Source organism: Engystomops pustulosus, chromosome 4, assembly GCF_040894005.1.
Source record: "Engystomops pustulosus chromosome 4, aEngPut4.maternal, whole genome shotgun sequence".
Classification (NCBI taxonomy): domain Eukaryota; kingdom Metazoa; phylum Chordata; class Amphibia; order Anura; family Leptodactylidae; genus Engystomops; species Engystomops pustulosus.
In genome coordinates, this window is record NC_092414.1 from 66,248,969 (window position 1) to 66,275,825 (window position 26,857).

The following is a 26,857-nucleotide window of genomic DNA, read 5'->3' on the forward strand; positions in this document are numbered from 1 at the left end:
TCCCCAAATCCAGGTGAGAAATACTTGTTGTATCATTCCCAAGACGACTCCTGGCTGTACTAGCTCAAAAGCTGCTTCTAGTCAATACTGAGCAAAGGGGCTGAATACTTATGTCCATGTGATATTCCAGTTTTCTTGTTCAATAAATACGCAAAAATATCCACATTTAATTTTTTTCCTTTCAAATTGGGGTGCAGAGTTTATATTAATAAGGAAACAAAACCTTTAGATTTTTCACTGTTTCATTGCAGCCATTTAGTAAAATCAAAAGGGGTCCAAATACTTTCTGTACCCACTATATGTTATATAAAAAGGGCCTGGGATCAGCTAAAAAGTGAAACATATTGCCCATATTATTTTACAAACAAATACTTTTTGTGACCTACAATATTTAATCCCCGAATCCCAATGACGGCAGCAGGCTCCAATAGCAGAATTCATTTCAATGCTGCAGATGTAGTAATGTTTTTGACAATCACAGTTCTATGTGATGTTCAACTACACAATAGACATTAAAAGGTCAGGCCTCCAATAATAATCCCCATCATGAGATAACAGCATGTCTTTCACACTGACAGGAGCCACCTGCCAGGCGTCAGTGAGGACATACAACATGGAGGAGGTCACAAGGAACAGCAGGCAGTTCTCAGAGTCCTTGCTCTCAAAAGACCAGGTGTAAGTTGTCTTCTAGGGACCTCTGCAATTACATCCTTTCTCAAGGGCACTGATCAATTCCCAGAAGCCCAGAACTCAAGGGTACAAGCCACTGCATAAATACACGGGCAGGAACGCTCTACGGAGATCTACCCAGGGATATTTTCCTAGCCTGTAAGCATAACAAGGGGCATGAACTTTTACAATAGTAATGTTATGTAGATCCAATAGGTTTTCTGTCATGTTTAATCCCCTAACACCAATATATCCAAGAATTAATTTTTCCATTTCCACCTGCTAAAACCCTTTGCTTTTTAAGTTTCCTTCAACATAGGAGTTAAATCTTTTAAAAGGGGTAGGGTACAGAGAATGTTTTGATCAACTATCATACGCTTTTATTAAAGAAATTAGACTTTTTTTTCAAGGTGTCAATAACATTGACCAAGAGAACAAATTTACCATAATATTACCCGGGGGATATCAAATTTGTTTAATCATTGGCATAATAACTTTTTTTTAATAAACTTTTTATTAATTTTGTAAACATACAGATAGTCAACTAAACCATGTTTGAGCTTGTTTTTTATGGGACAATATTACATCCCTGTTGGTCGCACTAAAGCACAGCACACACAGCACTGCATCATCCATACAGTTACACATACAGCACTGCCTTATCCATAGTTGCACACACAGCTCTGCATCATCCATAGTGTTACATACAAAGCTCTGCATCATCCATGCAGCTACATACACAGCACTGCTTAATCCATGCAGTTACACACACAGCTCAGCTATACACACAGAATCCCAGTATGAGAGTATGTGGTGATGCAAGAAGAATGTGATCAGTCACATGATTCTGACATTACCGCAGGTCCTGTAGGACACCCGAGAGAGGGGAGAGCAGTGCAGAGGCTCTCCTCTCTGGGAGATCGGGTGCAGCTCTATATCAGGGCATCACCCCATCTCCATTACAGCGGTCAGGAGGGTCTGGCAGTGCTGGATCCTCCTGACCTTTGGGCTACAAGACGCAGGCACTTTTTAGCAAGATTTTTTCTTGTAAGTTGTGAATGTTATTTTGGGCGATGCTAGTAGTACGACACGATTGGCCATTGTCGTCATGACGTCAGGTAGCATCAAACGAAAGATCTAGGTCATTGGTGGGGTATAAGTGCTAGATCAAGGGATTTAGGAGGGGAACAGTTTTTGGCTGCCATTTTATAAGATTGTACTATTTAACTTGTGTTTGTACTATAAATGATTGGTTAGACAGCACCGAATGAAACTTTCAGCCAACATACACCATCTATCATTTAATCATCCATCTTTGGCAAAACTGGATTGAATATTGGAACACATTTTCTTTTTAAGTATCTTGACCAAGGCAAAAGAAAGGATCATACACCTACCAGCACCTAGTTACATGTCTGATCTACAGTATGTAACCATCTATAGTAGAATATTTTTCTACAACTGTAAAAGCTATGATAAAACCATGCACCAGTCATCTACCAACATTCTTAATAAGAGTTGATCTTAATAATCTTATGATGCGTTCTGCAATGATATCAAACTGGCGTAGCTTTTAAGGATACACAAAGTGCTTCCTTCACAGTCTAAGCTGAGATCTGTGTGTATGTGTGACTTAGCAGGATCTCTCGGCAAGCTGTCACCCTAGGGGATACAGGCGGGACAGGCAAGATGAGCTTCATCACCCTTGGCTCATTCCAGCAGCTCAGGCTTAGTAGTCACATCTGTTACGTGGAACGCTTCCAAGATGATATTCATCCCTTTGGTAAATTTGAATGCAGGCAAAACAACTCAGTGCCTTTCCTCCATGACCTCCTTTTGGCCTTTCATGTTATTTTTCTGAAGATATATATACATATATAGCATTTGAGAACAAGTCTGGTCACCTACACTTTGAATAGTAGAGTTATGACAGAAAAAAAACAACACGGGCACTTTGCTGTCAAGAGATTGCTGTCATGTTAGACCCATTTGCCTTTGGCTGAGCCATCTATAGACTTATTTGTTAAGACTTCTAAAATAAATATTGTACATTCATGCAAAATCCTGACAAGTGTGACAGCACATTTCTGTATAGATGTTATACCTCCGCCTTTTACTGATCATTTAAGTGCTGAGGTTGATGATTTTATAGCACAGATGCAAGTGGCTTCTACTCTTGCAGTTATAATTTGTCAAAATGGTCCGAGTGGAAAGAATTAGGTTCAGTGCCCACTAGTGCTAGTTCTGGGTTTTGATGGATACAATTATTATTACCAATTTAAATAAAATCTAAGAAACATCCAATCCAATAGAACAGATTGACTAACGGTTTAAGCTACGATCAATCAATTTCCATTTTGTCAAAGAGAGAGGATGCAAAATGTACATTATACTCTTACTGATGTTATAGGTCATCACTACCAAATGTACAATTTGCTTCAATTAGACTGTTTAGAGCGATTTTCCAGTTGCAAGTGCTCCTACTCTTCCAGTAGGTTGGTCAGCTTGTAGGTAGGCTGGTTTCTAACCCTAGTGCTTACCGAGGACATCTGTACAAGAAGCTATGTAAACAATCACTTGCCGAGATAAACCATCAACTAAATAGGTTTTAAGGAAAACTAACCATCAACCTTCTAACGGATGAATTAAGTAGTGACTGTACCAGGTAAAGAGCTTAGAGAATACTCTAGTCATGGGCATCAAACAAAGGACTTTATAGTTGACTATTATAAGCATAGCCAACAAACCAAATAGCTGAAATAAACCAAAGGTCATCATAGAGGGCGATATGATGGAAAAATAACAGGACCCCCCCCCCACAGCGGAAGCCCTTATATATTAATACAGAGCTACTGTAATTATTAAAATTGGAGTAATCGCAAATGATATCAAAGATCCAAGGACCGCTCAAACTGGGATCAAAACAGCTCATGTAAAATAATTCCTTTTGATTTCCACACAGAAGCCGGCAGCTGTTACAGTCCAATTTGTACCAGTGAAAATTACCATCAAAAATATATTTCATGACCTCAAGCGTTATATTAAAGAGTGTTCTTACTCGTAATGAAGTTATTGTGCATGGGTCACGTAGCCTTCCTTCTTCATCCTTCAGGTTATAACCCTCCGGTCTCTTGTCTCGCTCACTGACTTTCCATAACTTTACGGTTTTATCTGCATAGGAGACACAAGCACAAAAATAAAATGTAGCAGCTGCTTCTTGTAGGACTCATGGGAGGGCAAGTCACTTGGATGGGGGAACTTGTCTGAGTACTTGGAAGTAAGAGATGTCCCACTGAGACTCTGTTTAATCGTGAATGAACCTCAAAATGGTAGTCAGGACTCAGTTTACACAGAGGACACAAATTATTCTACTCTCCTAGACATCAGGCCATTTAACAGCTATAAATAAAATCTATATTTATGAGAGCACTACTCCCAGCATCATTGCAGCTAGAAACATCAGGTTGATGAGAAATAAAAATGAATAAAAACAAAATAAGATAACAATTATTTCATGTAATATTATACACCAGTATGCTGCCAGAGAGCATTACCATGCATCATGAAGGAATCATCTATGTACAACTTGAAAAATCTAGAGACAGCAACTGGAAACCAATAAAAATTTATGGAGCTTTTCATGGTGTTATGCCCAGTCATGTAACATGGTAGTACCTTTAGCACCTTTAAGCTACCAGGTGTCATGCCAACAGACCAGATGTTATAAAGTAACAAATTGCCTAAAGTGCAATGAGTTATTGATATTGATGACAGTGGAATATGAGAAGACCATCCCAGCATCCACACTACATGACCTATATGGTCATCAGTATCCTTAAAATGAGAAAACATTTTTATGCTCAATACACAATGGGCTTGTACCAACTATTTAAGTTTTACAGTCCAGAGGTGATAAAACTGGACTCCCAGCAATCCAGAGAATGGAGCCAAGCACCATGCTCTCTGTAATTACCATCACTACTATGCAATTGTATGGAACGGCAAGAAGCATGTGTGGCCCGCCATGTCATCAATTAATGAGAACAAAACCCCAATTCCCCGGATTCCTGGGGGTCTTGTTCTTGTGATGGTCGAGTGCTTCAGCTGTGGGACCCCACTGATGCACTGCACCTGTCCATAGGTTTATTCTGGTCATACAGAACAGACCTCTTGCCATTAATGGAACCAAGACACGTTACCAGGCTCACCATGTGGACAGATGTGATACTCTTTTAGCACTGGAGAATCCCTTTAAATATACGATTCAATATTTATTGAAGCAAATATGCTATTCTAATTAAATAAACAATTTTCACAGGAGAGCAGCAACTATTTTATAATTAAACTTAATACAATTTTTCTATGGCATGGACAATGGCTTCCTTCTGCATAGAAGATCACTTCCATCCACCATTCATTTGTCTCCTGGCCCACATGGCTGAACATGTCCCATTTAGAGAGCTGGCATAAAACGCAGTCACATGGTACATTGAAAAAAAAAAAATTCATTTTAATTTTCTGCTGCCGCTGAAAATGTCATGGCGAAATGTGAAGATAATCGCCTTGTTAATCAAAAACTATTTTAAAACTCAATTAACAAAACATTACACCATGTAATTAATCTTTATTCACTCACAATTGTGTTTTTCCCCCTCCGAACATATTTAAGAGGACCGCGGATTGTATTAAAATGATCAATTGACTATTGCGAACTTATGACTGAGCCATTCAGCGCACAACAATTATACAGAGGCATATGTTTCAGAGATTGGTTTAATCCCTTCAGTCTCGTGAGATCTTAATACATTCCCATTAAAACTGATCTGATAACATTTTACAGTAGTGAAATGTAGACGATGACCAAAGAATGATACCCTACTGTAAGAATATTCAGCCTAAACGTAGACAACTTTGATGTATTTTTTTGGCAATAAATTTAATGCATCTATTTTGGAAGAATATACCGTAATTAGAATTTTCAGCAGGATACAGAATGCTGTTCAATGTACAATTTATCAGGCTGACAGCTCAATCTTTACTTCTGAGTTCTGCTGAATGCGGAGATCTCCTTTAATTTAAAGAGGTCCTTTCTGTTGTCCCAAGTATTCATGATATTCAATAATTTCAGCTGTCTACTATCCCATGGGTAAGGCTATCAACTCCAGACAAGGAAAGCCAAACCAACAATAGAGAGCCTAATAAACATGCAGGCAGTCCTTTGTTTACATACAAGATAGGTTCTGTAGGTTTGTTCTTAAGTTGAATTTTAGTACCAAATATGCCAATTAGTCTCCATTGTTAGATGGGTGGCCCAGGGCTGGAGAAGACAGCCTGGCTTTGCCCATCTGACAGTACTGCTTTGAAAATAATGCCATGTATCATGTGATCAGCATCAGAAAAGCTTAAGACTGTACTATCAGGTCAAGCAAAATATTTCATTTCAATGTAGGGGATTCTGCCTCTGCTCTGAATTGGTATATACAAAGTCTAACAAAAAAAGTTTAGAATTTGTAATAATAATAAATAAAATCTCCCGTAGTGAGCGACTCTGCTGCAAACATATGCAACGAAGATTCCAAAAACTAGACAAAAAATAAACAACAGTTTTTTTGCTACAATTCATTAGTGGCTGAACAGGATTTGACCCTTAAATATGTCCCTATAACATCGACATGCTACAGATAAAAAAACCCACAGCGCAAATTATGTTGTACGTCATGTGGGCGAGCTTTGTACAAACTACATATACTTTGCCAAACTTGTGAAATTCACAGTTTTGGCAAATTATGGCTTTGCACCAGCTAATCCACAGCAATGTCATCCTAAAAGTCGCTGATCTCATCTAGAACACTGAAAGGCTGTAAAAAAAAAAATAAAAAATAGTCCTTTCTTCCAAAAGTATTGTCACACCTACCCACAAGTTGTTTGTGGTACAACATCTGTCGTTTTAATTTGGTCATCGCAGAGGCCTCAATTGTTAATGGGTTTTATATAGTATTGGTGCACAGACCCTTCAGAAGTCATCATAACAGACATACCACAAGCTACCTGTGGACAGGCGCAGCAATATCTGGGGGTTAAGCCACCAATTGCTTAGATATGCGCTAAAGGTCATATGAAATGGCAGAATAATTGCATTGTCAGTGGTGGCCTGTGGCTTGTTGATCACTCATAGCCTGTAATAAGCCAGCAGTATCTGGAAATAGATTTGTCTGAGTAAAACTCAATCATGTATACATTTTAATAATAGCGTTCAATACCCCTATGTAATAGTTCAATTCAATATGGAAAACTACCAGGGGTCCAGAAAAGAAAAATCATATACTTACCCTGCTCTGGTTCCCACAGGGGGTTATGGGACTGCTTCATCCAATAAGTGGCCGCCTTAGACCAGGGGACAACACAGGAAGTGAAGTCCCTTGCAAAACGGAAGTGACACCCCCTGATCACAGAGACCACTCATTGGACGTAGATCCCCACAAAACTTGCAGTTGGGCACAGGGTCTATACTGGAGTCACTCCAGTACTTCTAGAAGAGGTGGTTTGTTTTCTTCAATATAAATGGAAAAACCCCTTGACATGTCCTCCATGCTCCCACATAAGTCTACTTCAGTCCAGCAAGGTTATTAGTGACAGAACTCAAAACAACGTTGATACATATACATATACATATGGAGTTCTCTCGAAGAGACTCAAGTAATATTCCCAAACAGGTTAAACAACCGGCAATGTTAAAAAGCATGGGTACCACTACACTTACCATTCGTGGACAGCAGAAAATATGCAGCGTTCTGCTGAGGAAGCCATCTTATCTTGTTTATTTTTTCTTCTATCTCTAAACTTTTCAAGTAATCGAATTCTGGCTCGTGGCTCTGGAAAGTGCTGTAAACATTATACTCTCCTCTTCTGTGAGGTTGATTCTTGCTCTGCCATGGAAGAAAAACGTGAAGGCATTCAGGTCAGAATTAGCAGAATCTAAAGATGATATTTGAAGATACTACAAAAATTCTTGATTTAAGATTTTTAGGTTTGCGCCCAAACTTGGTTTGCTCCAGTTTTAAAGGGAGTCCATCAGCTCCAGGGTCACGAACAAGCTAAACACAGGTCAGGTGTCCATCATAAGCATGACTTTCGAGAAAATCTGTGACCTTAATGCAGAGAAATCTTAATTTTATTTAAATGAGTGTGGGTGTCACGAGGTCTGGTGTATTTTCTCTTTTCTAAGCTTGACAAAGGTTTCACAAATTCTTTGTATTCTAGCAATGGATTTGCTTATAAAGGGCATATGATATAGTTGGTATGTGAACGGAAAGTTAACACTTCCCTTTTATTACACAATGAACATTTAAAGGGAATGAGGTTATATATACACTCGACCATGAAAAGGTTTCCGCCAAAATAGTAAATCTACACATGTATAAACTGCCGGAATCAGGTGTGAACTGCCTCAGTTTCCACTTCCATTATAAAATAGCAGGAAAAAAGTGCTAGGTGCTGGATTTATAAAAGAATTGTAACAGAGGGTAACTTTTGTTACCTTTAAAGTAAACCTGTCACCACATTTGCACATATACAGCCAGTGACCCTTCCTATAGAAACCTATTAAAGGGAACCTACCATCAAATATCTACCTATAAAAGGTAGATCGGGTGGAAGGTACATCTATAGAACGTGAGGATAGCCCCTTTAAGGGGTAATCCTCACATCCCCAATCTTTTGACAATTTATTTATTATTTGACAGCTAAATAAAAGTTTTCTAAAGAGGCTACTGGGACGTGGAGAAGCCGGAGATTTATGGTAGGAGTGCGGTAGGAGAAGGGTGCGGAGTAGCAGCATCATGAACCCTCAGCTCTGGCTACTCCATGCCTCAGTAGATTGTGGGGACGTGAGAATCAGCCCTAAGGGCTATCCTCACATCCTATAGATGCACCTACCACCCGATCTACCTTTATAGGTAGATATGTGGTTGTAGGTTCCTTTTAACTGACAACCTCCTTTTAGCTAATAATTGCTTCCTTCACATCCCCATATATCACCTTTTATCTTCTATAACCTGGAATCAGAGGGGGCTATTCAGCAGTTCATCTCATGTGACCAGGGTTTTCTCATCAAAGGTCTTGTACCCTTGACATTTCCAAAACATAGCCCATGTATGTTTCTGATGACATGAAATCACAGCAGCCTCCATGGACTTCTACTCCTTTCCATACTCTATGGAGGCATGCTGTGATTTCATGTCATCAGATACGAACAGTACAGTACAGTATGGATAAAGTTTGCTAGTATGCCAATTTGAAGCGGCTAAAGGACCTGAGATGATGTCACTCTGGTCATATGACATGAATGTAACAAGGCAGAGCTGTCAGTTAAAATAATGGGGTGTGGTTCACTGGCAGCGCAGCACAGAGAAGAGTTCCAGCCAGCAGACATGAGTCAGAAAAGCATATCAGAAAAACGACTGTAACCAAGGTACAGTGCCCCATTGGGAGCTACATTTTAGGTGATACAGGGAGAACTTGTAACCCTTTATCAGCAGGCATTGATAGTCATGGTGGTCAAAATCTGGCGACAGGTCTTCTTTAAATCAATGGGAAAAGTGAACACTTTCAATTTTAGGAAAACTAAGCAGTTGAATGGAGAGTAACAAACCCCCGGGTGTGAACTAAGCCCTACACAAACAAAACTAATTCACTTTTTAGATTTTTTTTTGTAAATTATTTATTATGGGACTGTATACATTGTTTCCCTTTTCAAAACACAACCCAGAAAAACAGATTATTTTCCTGATCATCTTTAGTGCCACTGAACACAGTAGTATTGTAGATCTCAAGATCATTTACATTTCTAGTATCCAAAAGTTCCTTTTACAACTATTTTATAAACCTATGCATTTATGCAAGGCGGATTGTTATGCAAGGCGGATTGCTATGTAAGTGACATTACAAGAGATTATTCTAATTACATCGGCTAATAAGCAACTCCAACATTACAGGGCAAATTATGCTGTCAAATTTGCTGTATAGTGTAATTCTGACTTCAGTTTTAAAGGAACTACTTAGAATTAAACATATTAAAATGGGCAGAAAAATTACAGGTTTACATGACATTTTCCCCCAAACAATCTACACATACGATGATTATATCCAAAATAGGCTGGAATTATACAATCAAAGGGATCTAGTTACTGTGGTGATCTGTCAGCACCAGGGTCACACACAAACTTAAGGTTACATTCAGATGAGCGTAGATTTGCCTTGGCAAATATACAGCCGCTTGCAGGAGAGAGGAGGAGTGAGCGCTGCTCACCCTTCCCCTCTCCATAGAAAAGCAAATGAGCGGCTGGTTCCAGCAACAGCAAAATATAGGACATGACTGAACACTCCATGTCCTCACCGCACCATGACCGGTATCGAGCCGTAATGGGGGCTACAAATGTCAGTCCCATTACGTTTGTCTGAACTAGGCCTAAATTTTTGGCCATATACGTAATAGTTCTTGAATCATTATATGCAAATTGGTATCATGGTACACTGTGGGAATAGCCCACACGTTCTACCAATTTTAAGCATATTCTAGCAAATAAATGTTGTTTGTATAATGAAAACTACAATTTAACAACATACTTTCTATATCGATACCTCACTGTTTTCCGAGAGCTCTTCTTGCTGTCATGTAACAGGAAGCTTCATTGTTTACTTCCTGTAGCCAACACCAGTTCATGGTCATGTGATGTCACACAGGTGCATGGCTCCTTATAAAACAAAAGGGTGACATTTACTATGGCATTTTTGCCAGTTTTGTGGCGCTCTTACCGCATGTTTTCCAACTGCTTTCTAACTTATTTATTAGCTGGCGACACCAGAAAAAATGCTCAGTCTCCATTCTGCCAAAGCAAGGGCCTTTTTCGGAGAAGAGACTCTGAAACAATTAATGTGTATCATAGCCATTTTTGGGCACTGTAAAGTGGAAAGTAGACCAAGAGAAATTTGGCCTTGCTATTGCACTCAACGTACATTAGCGTACCTGGACTGCAGGAAACTTGCTTTTCAAAAGTGGAATTTAAAATCTCATTGAGTTCTACTGCAATTATCATAGATTTTGGATTAATTGTACGACAGAATCTCTGCTGCCTGTTCTTCTGGCACCCAATTATAACTGGATGAGCTGTCAGACTAGGTCAGCCACTCATGTATTGCCGCAGCGGCCATTGCTCCACTCCAGCTTGTTCAGCTTGTTCTCTGACTGCTAGACGCATTTTTGGAGCTCGGGGCAGATTTTGGTCCCAGGGACAGAAAATGGTCTTGACGCTAGAATCTTAAATACGTAGTTCCGAGAGCAAGGTCTGTAACCAAGCAGACACCAACACTTTATGTAAAAGACGCCCACAGTGTAATCAGTGCACCAGTGTGACACATTACATGACCATGAGCCCGTGTATATCTACAGGAAGAAAACAAATCATCAAGCAGAGATCTAGAAACTCATGAATGGATATAGAAAGTATATTTGAATACTGAATAAATTTTTGTTACACAAACAATATCAATTATTTGCTGTAATATGCTTACGGTGGGCTGCCCAGGATGTGTCATGTGATGTAGAACTAAATAAGATCTATTGGATCACAATGACATGCCCATGGTGCACCAAAATGTACATTTACAGATTACGCTGCGGTCAAGACACAGAAAAATGCGCTTATGGTGCAGAACACTTCCACTACAAGGCTGTCTACTATATATGTGACCCTGGAGGGGACCCTTTTAAATCAGAAGAACACTGTAATTGTGATATGGATTAAGATGTTTCTGCCCATATATCCTTCCTATAATAAAATGATGGCCAATACTTAAGCTTTTGCAGTTATAAAATAGATGCAAACTTAGATCCTGAAGAGTCAGCTTCTGCTTATATGTGTAGGATGTGTTATAAATAACCTATTTGAAAGAAAAATTACATAAAAGAAGAAAAAAGACAGAAGCTGTCACTTTAAATCTTTGGCACCCGGCAATGAATAACTATCCCTGAGACCAGTGAATAAAAAAGCCATTTGAAATGAGCCACCCAGGCTGCATGACGCCTGCAATGACCCGGGCTCATATGTCATGTGTGGTTTGGGTATTGATAACCTTGGCAATGAGTGAGACATAAAATTAGGAAGCAGCATGAAGCCTGTAATGAGGGAATAAAGTAAAATTAATTTTGTGGTCTGCGGCCCTTACCTCCTGCTCACGCTGAAATATTACGACACGGCCCCCCTTGTCTCCTGTCGCCAGCAATTCTCCCGTGTTGTTGAATTCAACCGTCGAGATAATGTCAGCTAGAAAAGAGAGAGACAAAGGAGTTGTTTAGATGACAAAAAGGTTCAGCTCCTCTGCATTAGTCTAAAAATTAATAGGTTTTCCTTTTTTTTTTTAACCCCCAATTTAAAGCAATTTGGATCTTCCATAATTAATGGGAAAGCTAGCATGATAAAATGAAGTGCAATATGCAGCCAACATGTTATAGAGCAAGAGAAGTGGAGCATGGTGATATGTTTTTGTGGGAAAAGCTTGTATTTTTAGCTAGTAGATTATCATTTCTTTTTTTACTCACAGTTTATTCTGGACTTAGAGTCCAATGAGTAGTCGTACACAGTGACAGACATAACTCTCTGAATACAAACAGATATACTGTACATAAGACTGTCAATCAGAAAGACCAACCATGGGACTGCTAAGCATAGAACAAAATTTAAATTCTAAAAATTACAACCAAATCTTTTCCCACAAAACTATAAAATATACTGCTCCTCCTGCTTTATAACATGTGGCCTTTGAAGTGGACCTGTCCCCATAAGAATGCATTTCAGTACAAACATCCAAAATCTCAAAGAAACTTTTCCTATAGCTTTCAGGTAAAAACAAAACATGAAAAAGTTTCCAACAGAGTATCCATTATAAATCCCCATTTGTCCTAAAAAAGGCACAGAGACCTCATTTTGAGGCATATTCATAAAGGGCAGCTATTGAACTAGTGGATACGACCTATGTAACATACCATTTAGTTTATGGCTAGTAATGGTACATTGATATACGCATTAAAAAAATGTTTCTTCATCTACATTTAGAAAGTGTCCCACAATGTCGCTCTTTCATGACACTCTTGTAACACTACTTGTATCTATATAATAATGCCTTTATTTATATAGCGCCAACATATTCTGCAGCGCTGCACAGAGCTTGCCAAATCAGTCCCTGTCCCCAATGAGGCTCACAATCTAAATAACCTACTAGTATGTTTTGGGGTGTGGGAGGAAACCCACGCAAACACGGAGAGAACATACAAACTCTTTGCAGATGTATCTAGTATTACATCTCCATATTTGTTCAAGCATAACTCATGGACAAGTGTGGTATGATTTCAGTGAATAACCCGAATTACATTTCTTATGCCACCACTTTAAGAAAAGTGTAATCTGTCATGGAAATGGCAAAAACATTAAAAGTCAATAAGCACGATACCAATCCATTGTTTTAGCCCCCGCTGTGCAGTAATTATAGTAAGTATAACATGTCAAGTCAGCTAATACCTTGAGGTTTTAGTTCTAAAAAGGCTATGAAAAGGAAAATGTCAGAAATGGTATAATCAGCTCCCATAGAAAACAAGTGCCATGTCAGCATTTACAATATTTAGTGGTTCAGACATCGCATATCCTATATGCACAGTCAGCAAAGAGGCAAAGAATGAGATTAATCACAGAGAAAAAAAAAAAAGAAATTACAAGGATCCGTCATAACCAGATCAACTAAATGTATTACTTCTCCATAATGAAGAACATGGAGATGAGGTATGGATTTGTCTACTTTTACCTAGAGACCAGAGATATAATGGCTGCGGGTAAGTCACAGAAGAATAACCAGAAGCTAACCTGTAATGACCTTATCACATCATATGCCAGATTTACCAAGCAGTCTAAGCCACTATGATAAAACTGCTGCCTAAGGAGCGGTGTCTCATATTTAAGACTAATGTTACCCCCCCTCCCGCTCTTCCAGGTGGTTTTGGGTTCACCATCACTGCGAATACGCTTACAAGGTATAGAGATGAGAAGACTCGATGTTTCAGTTTGTGTTCAGCCCACGCGACCCGGGCATATTGCCGGATTGGAGACTGAAAAGCCAGTCCAGCAGATTAACGCTTCTAATAAGTAGCCATGGCTATGAATGACCAAGGGTCACCCAACCATGGAAAGCCCTGCCCAATTGTAACCGTAGCTAGATTTTAGTGGTGTCAATTTGCTGGACTGGCTGTTCGGCCACCAATCTGGCATATGTCAGGGTCATGTGGGCCGAACAGAAACATCTGGTCCACTCATCTCTAGTTCCCTTTTATCACAAGAAAGTGATGGGCTTGCACAATTCTGTTCTGAGAATTCTGGGACATTTTTCATAGCAGTAGCAGACAGACATCCACAACATGAAGAAAACTGTAAGGGTCTCCATCAATGTAATTCAGATGAATTTAACTTTTTATTTTAAGATCCAACCCTAAGGAAACTAAATCAAAGCACTACTTAAGACCATATCCAAAATAAAATATGCCAAACTACGAAGCACGGACACCCAAAACGGGGTTCTTAAAGAGACCCGGTAACAGAACATTCTTCTATATTTCGTAGGGTGTAAGACACAGTTGTCAATTGTAAAATACACTTTGGTTTTGGAAATGACATTTTGAAAATTCGATTTTTAAGAGTTTGTAAAATTCTAAAATGTTAAAATGTTAAGGATTCTATAAGCACATCAAGGAGAAAGGAAGTAAAAAAGGTTACAGAAGCCAATTATAAAGCCTGAGCTAGTTCTGCACTACAAAACTGCAATCACACTGAACAAATTCAATCACATTACTGCTTACACAGCTTTACCGTAAGAGGCTTACCGGAGCCAAAAGGTGTTTTTCCTAAAAGCAATCACAGCAGTAGCTGTCACTATAGCCTTTAAATAGCACAGTCAAAAGGATAGGCAAATTATTTCTGATTAGCCTAATTGAGACTATTCCTTCATATACGTCAGAGGTTAACTCCTGGGCAATTAGGATCTTGATGAGCTTCACTACCATTTGTAAATGGGAACAATGCACCGTAGCCAAGCAGAAAAGAATGATGGAGCTGACAGCCATAGAAAGTGCTGGATTAACTTGGATTTCCTGTGCACTTTACCTCAACACAACTGGATGAGAAGAGTCATTTATAGAAGGGGAAAGATTGCAAACCTGGTTCAGCATTTAATAGAGCAGGCAAATTGCTACATGATTGCTAGGAGGCTGAAGGTGAGCCAGGAATTAAGGAGAGGACCATTATAAAAGGTAGTGGCCATTAAAAAGGCAATTGATTGAGGGCATCCTGAAAATGGAAAGAAAGGGGTTAAAACGTGCAAACCACATAGTAACGGAAAAGCAATTTCCTAAAATAGAAAAGCTTCACTCCATGAAAAATGAAGCAGACCGTTTTTTCATTCTTGCTGGAGAGCGGAGTAAATGCTCTGTGGACAGATGGGGGGGCCACTGTATGGCATCCATCCCCAGCCTCTATTGAGTGTACACTGTGGGCATTTCCTTGTTGAGGTTACTGTTCAACTATGGACAGTAATGTCAGGATACAACAAACTCCGGCAGCAGTAAATCACTGCCTGCTGCCAATGATCAATCATCCGACTTTCAGGGTGAAGGGGTTGAAGCAGAGGTGGTTTCCCACTGTGTGAGCTTATAGTAGGATATAATGCTGGCCTCCATAGTGAGGACAATTCAGGAATCCTCCCAACACATCGAGATGTGAATCTAGCCCGATATGGCATGTACTGGATGTACTCATGATGCAATTTGACAGTCTTCTCCAGTTCCGAGTCTGAGGCTGAATGACAGATCCCTTGTTTGTGACCTGTAAGTGATGTGTGCATAAGGGCCGCTCACAGTAGAAAAGACTTCAAACTCAAGAATAGGACCTGCTCCGAGTTATGTCAGGTAGTCTATTCACAAATGGGGACCATGGACGCCACAGCTGTGTGTATAAGCCAATTGAAATGCATGGGACTCTGCGGTTTCCATTGAAACATCTGCCTTTGTGAACAGGGGACCTTATGCTATACAAACCTCTGAGGCTAAATGACAGACTAGGCAGAAAAAAAAAAAAGACAGAATTTAGCGTCACGTAGGCCAAGCCGCCTTCAACTTGGCGACAGACATTTTTCGAGTCTATGATATGACAAGTTTCTGATTGATAAATCTGTCCCAAAATAGTAAATGGATTTCATGGATTTATACTGCTAAACCTCCGCTTGCTTTTATAGAAATTTAGGCCCAACACATTGTGGTAAAGTGAGGCCCAATACACTGCTTTTACACATATCCAAGTGAGCTGACACTCCCCTACTTGGTTGACACCAGTCAATTCACTGAAGCTTCTGAGCATGAAACAAACTAGCCTCAGGTACGGGGCGCAGAGGTTGCGGTCGCACCCGGGCCCAAGAGGTTTAGGGGGCCCTTATGGTGTAAATTTCCCATATAAGAAGACTATTACTATAAAGTATACATTATAGTCGGGGGCCTGGCACAGACTTTGCACTGGGGCCAATCAGCTTCTAGTTACGCCACTGCTCAGGTATATATGATACATCCAAAAGTAGAAGGAGTCCAACTATATTCAAGCTTCTTAAGATAAAACTTAATTCTTTAGTCATTGTAGTCAAAATATGTGGTAATATATCTAGCAAAAGAAGTGCAGGTAGGCCTTTGTTGGATGTATTAGCAAGTATTTTAACGACAAAGACTTAAGCTTTTTTGAGAATCTTGCCTGTAGCTGGATTCCTTCTATGTTGGAATGCATCCAATACACATTTGGTATACCTATTATGACATTATATAAAATAGAACCATAGTAAGACTGTTTGAGGCACAAATATCAGCAAACAAAAATGGAATGCAATTCTATTTTAATATAAGTATGGTTAAAAATACTATAGGTTTCCTTATAATGGGTATTACCCATCTGTCTCTGTTGGGCGTAATCAATGAATATAAGAGAAAACGACAAACATGTCGATTATGGCAAGTGTAAACCCACAATACTAGTATAAAACAACTTTTCCCGTATTATTATTCTTTTCAGTCAATGTTCTTTTGAAAACCACCAAAGCAGTTATATGTGACAATAAACCCCATGCAGACCAGTGTCAATACCGGCATTGTACAACAGCGTCTTATTACATAGTACACACAGTATTAAGAAATCAATAATCCAACAAAAATAACTTATTATCAAAGACTACTACGAAAAAGGGTCAGACACTGTATAAAAATGCCTGAGAAGAGAAAATAAAAACCACAAGACAACATGTCATATATATTACACACATCTCTATATCTATAGGCACACACTATAGACTGCAGTGTGTGGCATATATATATATAGTATGTATATAATGCATGTATAAAGATTGTGATCATTGTAGCAGGAGGGTTAGCAAGGGGTTATCTCCTGTCAAACATTTATAAATATGGAATACGTCATACCGGCAGGGGTACAACAGTACTGGATCCACAGTAATCAGGAAAACTAGGTGCTCCCTCACCTCTACAGCTACCCTCCCATACAGATTGTGAGCCCCCTGTGCAGGGTCCTCCTCCCCCTTCTTCCAGATCTCTGCATTTTTTGAATGAGTACTTGTCTTTATGTAATGTATGTAAATCCCTTACCGATTGTACAGCACTTTGGAATGAATGGTTCTCTATAAATATTATTAATACGGGTACTTATGGTCAACCTGCTTTATGTTCACTTCTACAGAGACTTCTGGGACAGCCATGCCAGAAGTTCCATAGGAGTGCATTACAGTATCAGGAGCTCCAGAGGACTCTGGGCCCCACATATTCTTGATCACTATGAACAAAGAATAACTAAGTTATTGGCGTGGATCCAATTTCCGGGACTTCTACCCGGAAACCAAGGGCTCAATCCTCCTGTCCGAAAAAGTTAGGTTGCACAGGTGTAATTACGGATCATGATGGTTGGAAATCGGCAAACTTGGAGATGATCTCTGCCAGGCCCATAAAGAATAGATGGAGCGGCAATATGCCTGCAGAAAGGTGTACAGGACCCGGATTTCACAGCAATCAGACCCATAAATTGTATATTTACTCCTTAATATGTAATGTTACTTCAAGTAATGTAGATTTGCATATGAAGATCTGGGCCACTGCAGTAACCTCAAAAAGTAATGCTTTCATACACAGATTCATATTACACATGAAGGTGGATAAACACCTTGATTCTAAGGGCAAAGAAATCCTAGTTTACCAATTAAGCCGCTATTCTAATGCTTAGAGGAACATATTGCTGTTCCATATGTAGTGGTGACATTCCAATCTGAAGACTGGCAAGCGGGCATTGTAATGCAAATACAGCTCTCCTCGTGAATGGCTTATCAGCCAGCAGAGAATATTGTATAGCTGCTGTTAGAAGAGAATCCATTGCTTTCTGAATTGTGACGAGACTCTCTTTCAATTAATTTTCTTCATTTGAAATGTAGACGCTTTTATTAAAGCATATTTAGCATATTATTTACAATCCTTTTCCTTCTGAAACCTAATAGTGACTGGTGCTTGGGAAATTACATTACAGATGGACTGCAACAGGAGAAAGAGGCGAAAATGTGTGAATGAAAACAAGGTCCTATTAGGGAATCGCTGCGACAAGGAATTCTGAATGGTTTTGCCCTAACAACGTAGGCATCAATTTTGCAATCTGTCCACTTGGCACTTTTATTCATAGGTTGTGTTTCTTATTAATGGGTTTAACTGCGTTATTAATAACGAAACAAAAAAATAAAAAAAAGGATTGGTCCACCTCATATTTCCATATAGTTTATACCAAAAATGTCAGCAGATAGCACCACTGATTTACATTTATCTGCTTCGCTTATATACTGGTGGAGTTGGCAGGCCATATATTAGGGGCTGGCATGCTATACACTGGGGGCTTTGACCAATGCATTTCCCACCCATGGCTTATACTCGAGTCAATAGATTTTCTCAGTTTTTTTGTGGTAAAATTAGGTACCTCGGCTTATACTTGAGTAAACGAGTAATGCACATAAAACCTTAATACATTAAAACTGTTATAGCTTCCATTTTGAGTGAATGCCAAGTCCTGGAAAAGGATTTGTTTTTTGAGGGATCCAATCTCTAAGGGAAAATGTACACATATGAAAACAGGAGCCCTATATGGGTCTTGACTACATTGCCACAGATTGCAGCGTTACAATCTGTAGTAAACCCTCATCACGATGCTGGAGAGAAATCCAAATGTCTACAATGATAAAACGGTGTAAAGCGCATACCGCCCATATGGGACTACCGCTACATCATCTGTAATGAGATCGTTTACCATTTCTATAAAACAAGGCCAGTCGTTAATGTGAGCAGATTTCTATTCCTAGAACAACTTACGGGCAGCAAGGTGCTTTCAGATGGGTGATTTCTTCACTTTGGCGTTTTAAATCTGTCTAAAATAAGTATTTTCCATCTGCTGCCTCCTTCTACCAAATGGCATGAATGAGAAACAAATGTAGCGTGAAAAGGTTTACACAGTGCACAGTATAATTTTAGTATGCACAGGCTGGATTATTTACCAGCTGCAGAGGCAGAAATCCACCACTCCATGACCGTTCAGATATCAGAATATTGATTCTACATTGTGCACTTTGTCCCCCTTCTAATTTAGTACCTCATAGGAGATTAAACTGAAGGTAGAACATTGTTCATTCCTTTAGGCTAGACATAAGTTTATGACAATACAGTGGTTCTTAACCGGGGTTCTATTGAAACCTTAGGGGTTCTGTGAGTAGGTCTCAGGGGTTCGGCAGAGCCTCCACCACGGAGGTCAAGACACACACTTGATTTAATCACTAAAAGAAGGGTTTGGTGAATGTGCATATGAAACTGGCGAGTTTGGTACCTCAAACTAAGTTAAGAATCACTTTGCTAATATATGTGTGTATATATTTCTTTACGGAGGAGAGTTAAAGCTATCCCAGGTCAGTGCTGGGTTATATCAAACCTTCCGGCCAACGTGTGTCAACTGGAGCCTTCGTCATGACTAGGTCTCCAACCAAAATGCGTTGACCAGTCACATGTAGTAAAGAGAAGGTAATGGAGAGTAGGAGGTCAAGATTGGTGTTGTCCGGTATGGCGACTAGGCCTATATCAATGTTTCTTAAATGGAATCCCACCTTGGAGGCCTGATGGCCAAAAACTTAGGTTGCAATGTCATTTACTACTGTATGCTTGGTGGCCAATGCTGCCAATTCTACAAAGTAGAAACGCATCCCAAGGGCATATTCCCATGCAACAGAGTAAATGAGAATATAAATCCTAATCCACTAGCCACTAGGAATAAGCACCATACATGAAGAATGTCAACTTTTGAAGTATAGCCACTATAGCAGTTGGAGTACCCTGCTACTGCCCGCGACTTCAGTAGGGGCCATGTAGCCTTGCATTATAACTTAAAAGGAATGGTTTTGGGAGCTTTTACATGTGGACATTTTTGCCCACTTGGGGTCCGCGAGCATAGAGGACAGATACACCTCCTACTTATTGATATAGTATAGTTGGGTCCTTTACAACGTGCCTAAACCGTTACGAGTACAGAAGGGTAATTTAACATCTTTCAAGATGTATTGCTTGGAGTTCAGGAGATCTAGTAGTCCACAATAATGAGCATAAAAAGTGAAAGGTGGAGGTATCTGTGGCCCAAAATGGTAAAGATTTAAGGTAGGCATGCCCTCAAGAGGGGATGTTATATTCTCTAATTTGTTGTCCGTGTAGGATCAGAAAGCCCTAGTTGATTCCAGACCAGAAAGGTAAAAGAAGAGTATGTTAAAGGCGAAAGTGAGGCCTATTGAGAATGTGAGGCATTCCCACCCCATAAGAGGGTCAACAAAATAGAATACCATTGGGCTGGGTCTATATCTTGGCCTTCCAAGAAAATCCATTTGGGGATGATGGGGGAGGGCCCAATTGGGCTAGGAGTTTCTGTCCCCCTATCACCATGAAAACACTGTATGGTACAATCTGGAAATGTTGTTACTTTAGTGTTTTGTAGTTTCTATACTGGTGAATGGGCCATCCATTTGTCAATCATTTAGACAGCAAAGGAAATCTACTATCAAAATCAAGTACCTTATATACTCGAGTATAAGCCTAGTTTTTCAGCACAAAAAATGTGCTGAAAAACCCAAACTCGGCTTATACTCGAGTCAAAAAAATAAATATATCTAAACTCACCTTTCCGGTGACCCCTGTATATCTTCTGTGCGATCTGTCCGGCAGCAGCGGCAGCCTATATACACTGGGGCAGGGTCTGGCAGGCTATATACACTGGGGCAGGGTCTGGCAGGCTATATACACTGGGGCAGGGTCTGGCAGGCTATATACACTGGGGCAGGGTCTGGCAGGCTATATACACTGGGGCAGGGTCTGGCAGGCTATATACACTGGGGCAGGGTCTGGCAGGCTATATACACTGGGACAGGGTCTGGCAGGCTATATACTGGGGAGGCTGTGCCCAATGCATTTCCCACCCTCGGCTTATACTCGAGTCAATAGGTTTTCCCAGTATTTTGTGGTAAAATTAGGGGCCTCGGCTTATACTCGGGTCGGCTTATACTCGAGTATATACGGTATGCTAAACATGGTACAATTTTACTACTACCTATGAAACTACAGCATGAAGGTGCTCTGGTAACGTCATCCAGACCCCTTTAAGCTCTTAAGCATAATTTTAAAAGTTGATTTTAGAAGGAAGGAGGCCATGGATAACATATGTGTGCCGGGAGCTATGAGTAAGTGTCCCTAGTTTATCATGCTTGATTTTGATGGTAGATTTACTTTAAGAGATATTGCTTAAGCTTTGCAACCAATGAGAAACGTAAAACCTGCAGAAAACGTTCCTTACAATAGATGGTTGACAATATAGCAGCAAACATGCGACGCCATCACTAGGTGGAGGAAAGCTGCTGCCGTTCTAGATGACATGAATTTTTAATCTGCCGGCTACGTAGAAATATTCCGAACATTAACCACTTCTATTTCTGCCGAGAAAACCTTCTGACAGGAACAGAAAATGTTTATTTTTATCTAATGATCTCCAGAGAGTCTTAACCCCTGTATTGCCGGAGGACTTAGAACCGAGGCCTGCCTGTGGAGCGCAGCACAATTTCGGGTGTTGCCATAGTGACCAGTTCCTCTGAGGATCTGGCTTCACCATGCTCCTCAAAGTGTGTCAATGGTATTCTATGAGGAAGAAACTGAAAATGAGCTTTCAGTTCCTTAGACCAGACACACTGGAGCAGGTTTATCTACACGGTCACTGAGCATGGGTCTGGCACTGTGTAAAATTATAAATACCTGGAGCAATGCCTGAAAGATATTGCTAGAAAATGTCACAGAACTCAACCTTACAGGGTAGAAAACGGCTTTAAAACGTGACTGTTTCTGTAGTAATAGTGACTTGAATTGGGGGAAGACACTTATAGCATCCAATTTATGGCATCCAAATCTTGAATTGAATAATATTTGGGTCTCTATACGTTTTATTTTCATACAAGCAGCTAACGTTTCATGCACAGGAAGTAGGCCCGAGGCCTCAAGCATACGAACAGGTAGGCATGAGGGCCACATCCGGGCTGTGTACCAGTGACTGTGGCCTCACCACATTTGCGTCAATTAAAAATGCACAGCACATTTATGGTGTGGAGAGACATGGTGGCCCCACCGAGCACATACCTCAATGGGGGCTGTGCGCTAGACACAATTGGTCTGACTGTTCATGAGGCCCAACACTGGGTAATGTTACCAGCTACACAATGAGGTACTGAGAATTCCCTACATATTATCTCTTGAACACTACAGATGGAGAAAAATTCCCATAGCAAATGATAGACATTAAAAGGTAATCCAGAATCTTGCAGCCATTTATCATTGCTTTAACGCATTTAAAACCAAAAAACTTAACATAATCTTCATTAAATTATCCTACTTTGTGGATACAGCTACACACATTTTTCTCTAACATTGTAGACAGGTTATTCCACATGGGAGCAGTACATCTACATAGATATCCGCATCCACATGTATTTGTATTACATTTCCAGAAGGAGTTCTATTCAAAAGTTCCATTATAAACTGAGCGGAGGGATGGGCCAGCATTCTCCACTAGGATGCTAAACTGGAGGACCTGTTCCAAGTCAAGAGGGTCCACTTGGTGCCACTAGTAAACAAATTAAAAATCAGGGACACTAACTTGTACATCCCACCACTGAGACAATTGTCTTATATTTGTAATCCATGGCCGCCTCCTTCCAAAATAAAATTTTGAAATTATGCTAAAGGGTGCGTTACCAGGGCCCCTCAATGCTGCAGATTCACAGGCTTTTACAATGAGCAGACCAGATCTCATCCAACCCCCCGCTCTCGCATTCCTTCAGCCCGTGTAATCTAGAAGCAGAAGGAAATGCATGGGGAGGAGACCTGCTCTGCTCATTATAACAGCCTGTGAAACTGCACCATGGAGGGGCACTGGAAACACCCTATGGGCTCATTAGCGCAATTATCAACATTGATTTTAGAGGGATAACAAATATAAGATTACAAGTCACAGTGCTTGGAGTTTTGAGTAAGTGTCCCTGGCTTAGGCTTGCTTTTGATAGTAATTTTCCTTTAAGTAGAAAAACATGAACCCAAGAATAGAATATTTCCTAGGTAGCGTAAGGACAAGAGACTAATAGAAGTGACTATATGTACCAATAATGATATTTTTATCATCAATAATTATAAAGAGACACATGTAAAACACCATTTTATAATGTGACCAAGAGGCCATTTAAAATGTAACTCCCTTCAACATGTAGCATAACCTACACCTTTAGTTCTTAGTGGGCCGATAGGAATGTTATCATGCAATCAATTCCTAACACAAAGTGCAATTTAGAGCCAAAATGAAGCCAAAATCTAGTGACCCACAAAAATCACACAATATTGATTATTATTGATTGCTCACTTCCACTTAAAGCGTGGATAACAGTTCTGCTGCATTAGGCACGACAAAACCCATCCTGGAGGAGAACGAGACGTTCTACGGAGAAAAAAATTCTCATCGAGAGATATGGATTTACAGTAAAATTATACAGCATAAATTATGCTTAGGTTTCGGCGACACATTGGGAGTGACATACTGAATGGAAAATAGAACAATACTGCAGATACTCAGTGGTAATAATGGTGCAGTCATAGAGGCACATTTTAGTACATGTTTTGCAAGAGGGGATTAGATGGGGCTTAGCAAAAACAGCATAGAGAAGCGATTATAACCTATATTAATAGCTTATTTATCTGTATATATAGATCATGTAGTGATCGTTGTGGTAATATATACTGAACGGGATAAAAAGCCAGTGTAAGGTCGGCTACAAAAAATCTAGATTATTAAAAGGAATTCTACCAGTGGATTTCCTCTTTTTCAAACATAGCTATAGCACTATGTTTAGTAGAAGCTGAGCTCTTGTATTTTAGCTTTAAAATTAACTTTATTTAAATGAAGCACACATGATGGCCCCCTAACCTCCCCCCCCCCCCCCGATTAACTTGTGATTTATTTGAAAAGTATACAGAAGAAGAGTTGTAAATTAAAATAGCCCTCTAATCACACTGCTGGGATCTATACAGAAGCCTTAATGGGGTAAAAAATAAAAAAAATATAGTGGCACATTTCCTTAGAAATGGTAAGATTATCATTCCGCCCGCTTGTATCTACACTTCGACTATGGTGGCAATTCAGGCAGCTGCTAGCCTCCTTCCCAACGTATGGTAATACAGGTCACCTCAAATTTAAAACTTGAGGATGATACCATTAAAAACGGATCCTTCAAAGAAAAAATTGGGACTGTCCAAAGCAAGCGTTTTTCAGCTTTTCTGCATAATTGCCATTTTATACAATGGAACATATACATTTTACACCCAAAACATTGGCTTCTTGCATAATTACTACACAGATTTCCTAGCTAATGGTATACAAGTACAGTATGTAAAGGTGTCAACTGTAGAACAGCAGATTTCTTAAAGCAATACAAGCCAAATGATGGTCACTCTTCGGAAAGCCAAAGATGCATGGTTGTCCTCGTAAAGGGTTATACTTTCGCCATTAATTTTAAGTATATTAAGCAATTCTACTTATTGATGTAAATACCTATGGGGGATACAAGTGTCCCTTCATTAAACAAATACATACTCATTTGTGAAAAGGTTGGAAGGTTAACCGAGCATGAGACAAATCTATAGCCCCATATTTCAGTCCAATTACCTCCCCTTCTCCTCATTAGATAATTTGTTCACTCCAGGAGAAATACACAGGGGGCAGAAAATGGACAGAACATCAAGTTCGCTTGCCCTTCAAGAGACCACAAAGAGGCCATGCGTGTAGCTATTGATTACATGCAATGTGCCATGACATTCACTATAGGTCAGTAACATTCAGGGTTTCCATTGTTGGTGGGTACAAAAAAAATTAGGCGATTCATTTTGGATATGAAAGTAAAAGAATAATAGAACAAATACATACTCGTCTACTTTTTACGTTCCATCTACCAGAGCCTATAAATGCCAAGGATATAAGGAATGCATATGGTCTTAGATAAACTACAGTCACACAAGAGCTTTTATTGCACCCCTAATTATTATGCATCTGTAGCCACATTCACACAAGTCTCTCCATTTTTTACTTTTCCTATTATAAGCTACCCTATGGAAATGGGAACTTGGTTAACATGGTTGGAGACCATTGGATTTTGCACTGAAAATAATAAGTCACATTGTAAATAGAAAAATACCATAAGTAAATTTGGTGCTTGTGTGACACCACCTGCATACAGAGATATTAAAGAGAAGAGCTTCCTATTATAGAGGGAGCTTCCAGGCTATCCCCTGGACCGGTCGTCAATATCTGATCAACTGAGCTCTGGCACCGCCACTGATCAACCGTTGTAGCGATCCTTTTGATTCTTTATTAAAATGACATCTGTGCTTTACAACTACAAAGTGTAGGCACAGTACATCATCTAGTATATAATGTATTTGTAAGAAATTCTTCCATATAGAATTTCTTTCCGCTGGTCTGCCGTATGACAGCGTAACCAAAATATACTCCCATAAATGCCAAGATATCCATATGGCTGTCCAGTAATTCCTCCCAAAATATTCCACTAATTTGGTTCCAAATTAAGGGAAAATGTGACTTCTCAATCTATGAATTTTTATAAAAACCTACTGGATTTTAGACTTGTGATAAAGCAACAGCACCTTAATCATAGGTATAAGTGTTGACTTCCAAGACTAATCCTTCTCACTTTGAGGGAAAGGTAACAGCTGTTCCATGGTGCAGCAAATCTCTGCAGTAGGTAAGATGGCACAGTTACCACTAAGTGGAATAGATCATCAATGGTAGAGAGCGAAGCAGCATCTGTGAATACGGGGCAATACCAAAGGCAGCACTGTGTCTTAATTGTCAGCGTTTTGTTAGACAAGTTGCTGAGTGTGCAAGCTGCTTTCAGAAAGATCTACAGCCACAACCCGTAGACTGATGCTCATCAGGCAAATAGTCTTATATCTGCCAAGCAATGCCCACAGCTAACCACTCACTGATTGTGTTATACTGGAGTGCATTATGCTGTAATGTGCCTCTAAACGAAATACTAACCTTCTCATGATAGACTAGCTTACCGCATTACTATTCACATAAATAATACCAGCATACGCCAAAGAAACCAGGCTCTCATTACAAACCATCAGCGGCATTAAGAGATGGTTGACTGAACGTTATTACAACCATAACGCTTACAAACATACAAAGACAGCAATCCTGATAGATATCTTTTCACTCACCCTTGAGAGTGAGAAATCTCTTAAAAACTAGAACACTTTGCTAGCTCTTCTGACACATGAAACCGCAGTGTCTGCAGAATAAAAACCCGAGATTAAAAATTATATCAATATTTATACCAGGGAGTTACATTTTGCTTTTTTCGTCTACATAAAGGGATTTTGCAGGAGAATGATATGGATGACATAGCTATGTCAATGTCAGATGTGTGGCCACAC

At 39.7% G+C, this 26,857-nt stretch overlaps 1 protein-coding gene across 3 annotated transcripts in view; it reads right to left on the reverse strand.

Annotated features, from left to right (window-relative positions):
* PPP2R2B (protein phosphatase 2 regulatory subunit Bbeta) overlaps positions 1 to 26,857 on the reverse strand; it is a 158,937-nt gene that overhangs the window by 28,621 nt on the left and 103,459 nt on the right. For all 3 annotated transcript variants that reach the window (XM_072146144.1, XM_072146143.1, XM_072146145.1), the window contains exons 2-4: positions 11,893 to 11,990; positions 7,430 to 7,595; positions 3,728 to 3,840 (exon numbers count right to left, since the gene is read on the reverse strand). In XM_072146144.1, coding sequence (XP_072002245.1) covers positions 3,728 to 3,840; positions 7,430 to 7,595; positions 11,893 to 11,990 — 377 coding nt within the window. The remainder of the gene's footprint in view (positions 1 to 3,727; positions 3,841 to 7,429; positions 7,596 to 11,892; positions 11,991 to 26,857) is intronic.